Source organism: Cyprinodon variegatus, unplaced genomic scaffold (assembly GCF_000732505.1).
Source record: "Cyprinodon variegatus isolate N-32 unplaced genomic scaffold, C_variegatus-1.0 Scaffold1208, whole genome shotgun sequence".
NCBI classification, from domain to species: Eukaryota; Metazoa; Chordata; class Actinopteri; order Cyprinodontiformes; family Cyprinodontidae; genus Cyprinodon; species Cyprinodon variegatus.
This window is the reverse complement of record NW_015151661.1, coordinates 80,815-82,735: the sequence shown is the minus strand read 5'-3', so window position 1 is coordinate 82,735 and position 1,921 is coordinate 80,815. Positions and strand designations below refer to the sequence as shown.

General features: G+C 45.7%; 1 protein-coding gene across 1 annotated transcript in view; it reads right to left on the bottom strand.

Annotated features, from left to right (window-relative positions):
- LOC107102127 (serine-rich coiled-coil domain-containing protein 2-like) overlaps nucleotides 1–1,921 on the bottom strand; it is a 42,832-nt gene that overhangs the window by 6,567 nt on the left and 34,344 nt on the right. Inside the window, exons 7-10 of the mRNA XM_015401308.1 lie at nucleotides 1,423–1,513; nucleotides 1,243–1,321; nucleotides 679–735; nucleotides 448–562 (exon numbers count right to left, since the gene is read on the bottom strand). Of these exons, the coding sequence (XP_015256794.1) occupies nucleotides 448–562; nucleotides 679–735; nucleotides 1,243–1,321; nucleotides 1,423–1,513 (342 nt within the window). The remainder of the gene's footprint in view (nucleotides 1–447; nucleotides 563–678; nucleotides 736–1,242; nucleotides 1,322–1,422; nucleotides 1,514–1,921) is intronic.

Here is a 1,921-nt window from a genome sequence, read left to right as displayed (position 1 = left end):
TAATTACTCCCAAAACAGTTAATACCTACAACTCTTTGATCATTTAACCCTTAATTTCCCTGATCCACATTCTGCACATTCCTTATTTGCCGTCTCTAACTGCGCATCCTGCAAAGTCCATGACTGGATGTAATCAGCTGGTTTTCCTTAGATAGAAATCTTTGATCCTTTAATCTGACTGGTTGATCTAGAACTAGAAAGAGACCCAAGATGATCTGATGTTAATTGGAGCTATAGTGTCCCATTAGCAACGCAGTCTGCAGTAAATGTCCCCCATCATGAGGCTTCCTACTCATACAGCTGACAGAAATCTGTGTGTTCTTATGAGGACCTATGACTGGACCCCACCGGGTCTGTTCTTGGGTTAAAAGTTCAGCAAAAGCTCATCTCATGTTCAATAATGTAAAAGGAGAAGTTAACGTGATTATGACCCCCCTTCCCACCAACCTGCAGCAGGAAGCTCTGCAGGAACTCCAGCTGTGACCGGACTGCAGAACAGTCCTCGGCGAGTGTCTCCACATCCAGACCCAGAGTGTGAGCAGCAGGAGAGCAGCAGGCTGACCTACAGAGAGGAGCCAGATTAGCCTCTGATGCTGCAAATCAACATGAACTCATCATGTCAGGAAATGCTGGAACTCCAGCGTAACAGAGACGTAGGACAGGATGAGATCACAGTACCTGATTTTTTCCTCCTTGGTATCAGGATACTGACAGTGTTTGTAGCTCTGAACATCACTGTGGACAGAAGATCAAACAAAACGTTCAAAAGTTCAAAACATCCAGAAATGAGGCTTCTCTGCAGCAGCTTAGCATCCGCCTTCAAAATCGGCCTACAGCCACTGCTAAAAGTACAGCTAGGGCTGCAGAGTCCTGGATTTGCTTTTAGAACTGTGTCTGGGTTGGAAAGCAGCCTTAAAATAAGTCAGAGCTGTTGATGAACTGACATGTCTAATATGCTGCACATGCAGAGGTTTTCTCCCTTCCTGAAGGTTTCTGCTTGTCAAATGATCTGTCGGTGCCCATCAGACCAGCATTTATAAACTAATATTCATAACTCTAAAATGACCCGTAATGATGCCAAGTTCATGAAAGCTCAACACATATCAGCTTTAAACAAACGGGAAGGATCTCCAATGGGAGAGGATTCATGACGAAGGAATGCATCAGAATCGGACTTCTAGGATCTGCTGGGAATTTCCAGCTGGTTTGATTCAGCTGCAGATGAGCAGGTTTTCTCCTCACCTCTCGCTCTCATAGTCCGGAGCTCCCCAACACAGCTGCCTCCGTCTCCACTGAGCCATGCTGGACAGTCCGTCTCCATCTGCAAGGTTCACATCATCAGCATCATGAATCCCATTTTCAGCACATGCAAGCACTTGTTCTGGCATTCCAGTGGGACGTGATGGGGATCATTGCACGCACCGCTGTGCAGAGAGGAGTCCTCTGGGAAGTCTGCATCCAGCATCAGGTCATCATCAGCCAGATCACAGGAGTCTAGGTTGTTCAAAAGGTCCTGGGGACAAAAATTCATTCATTCATCAGGAAACATTTATATAAAGACAGAGCCATCTGCCCATAGTGCTGTACCAAACATTATAAAGCGCAACGAGACTGGACCTTTTTAATTTCGATGGAAGGATGTTGCAAAGGCAGAAAACTTTGCAGGTCGTCTGCAAAGCAGTGAAAAGAAATTTTATATTTTCTAAAAATTTAACCAAGGGTTAGCATATACATTGATAACAATAAGAGGCCCAGAATGGAGCCCTGTGGCACTCCGCTGCTGAGTGAGGCACGTCCAGAAGTAAAAAAAACCAAGGTGGATGGCGAAAAATCGATTTTCAAAGTAACGCAGCCCGGCTGGGCTGATGTGATCTACTTTCTATAGTTCTAGTGAGGACGCAGGCAGCGGCGTCTGGATCAG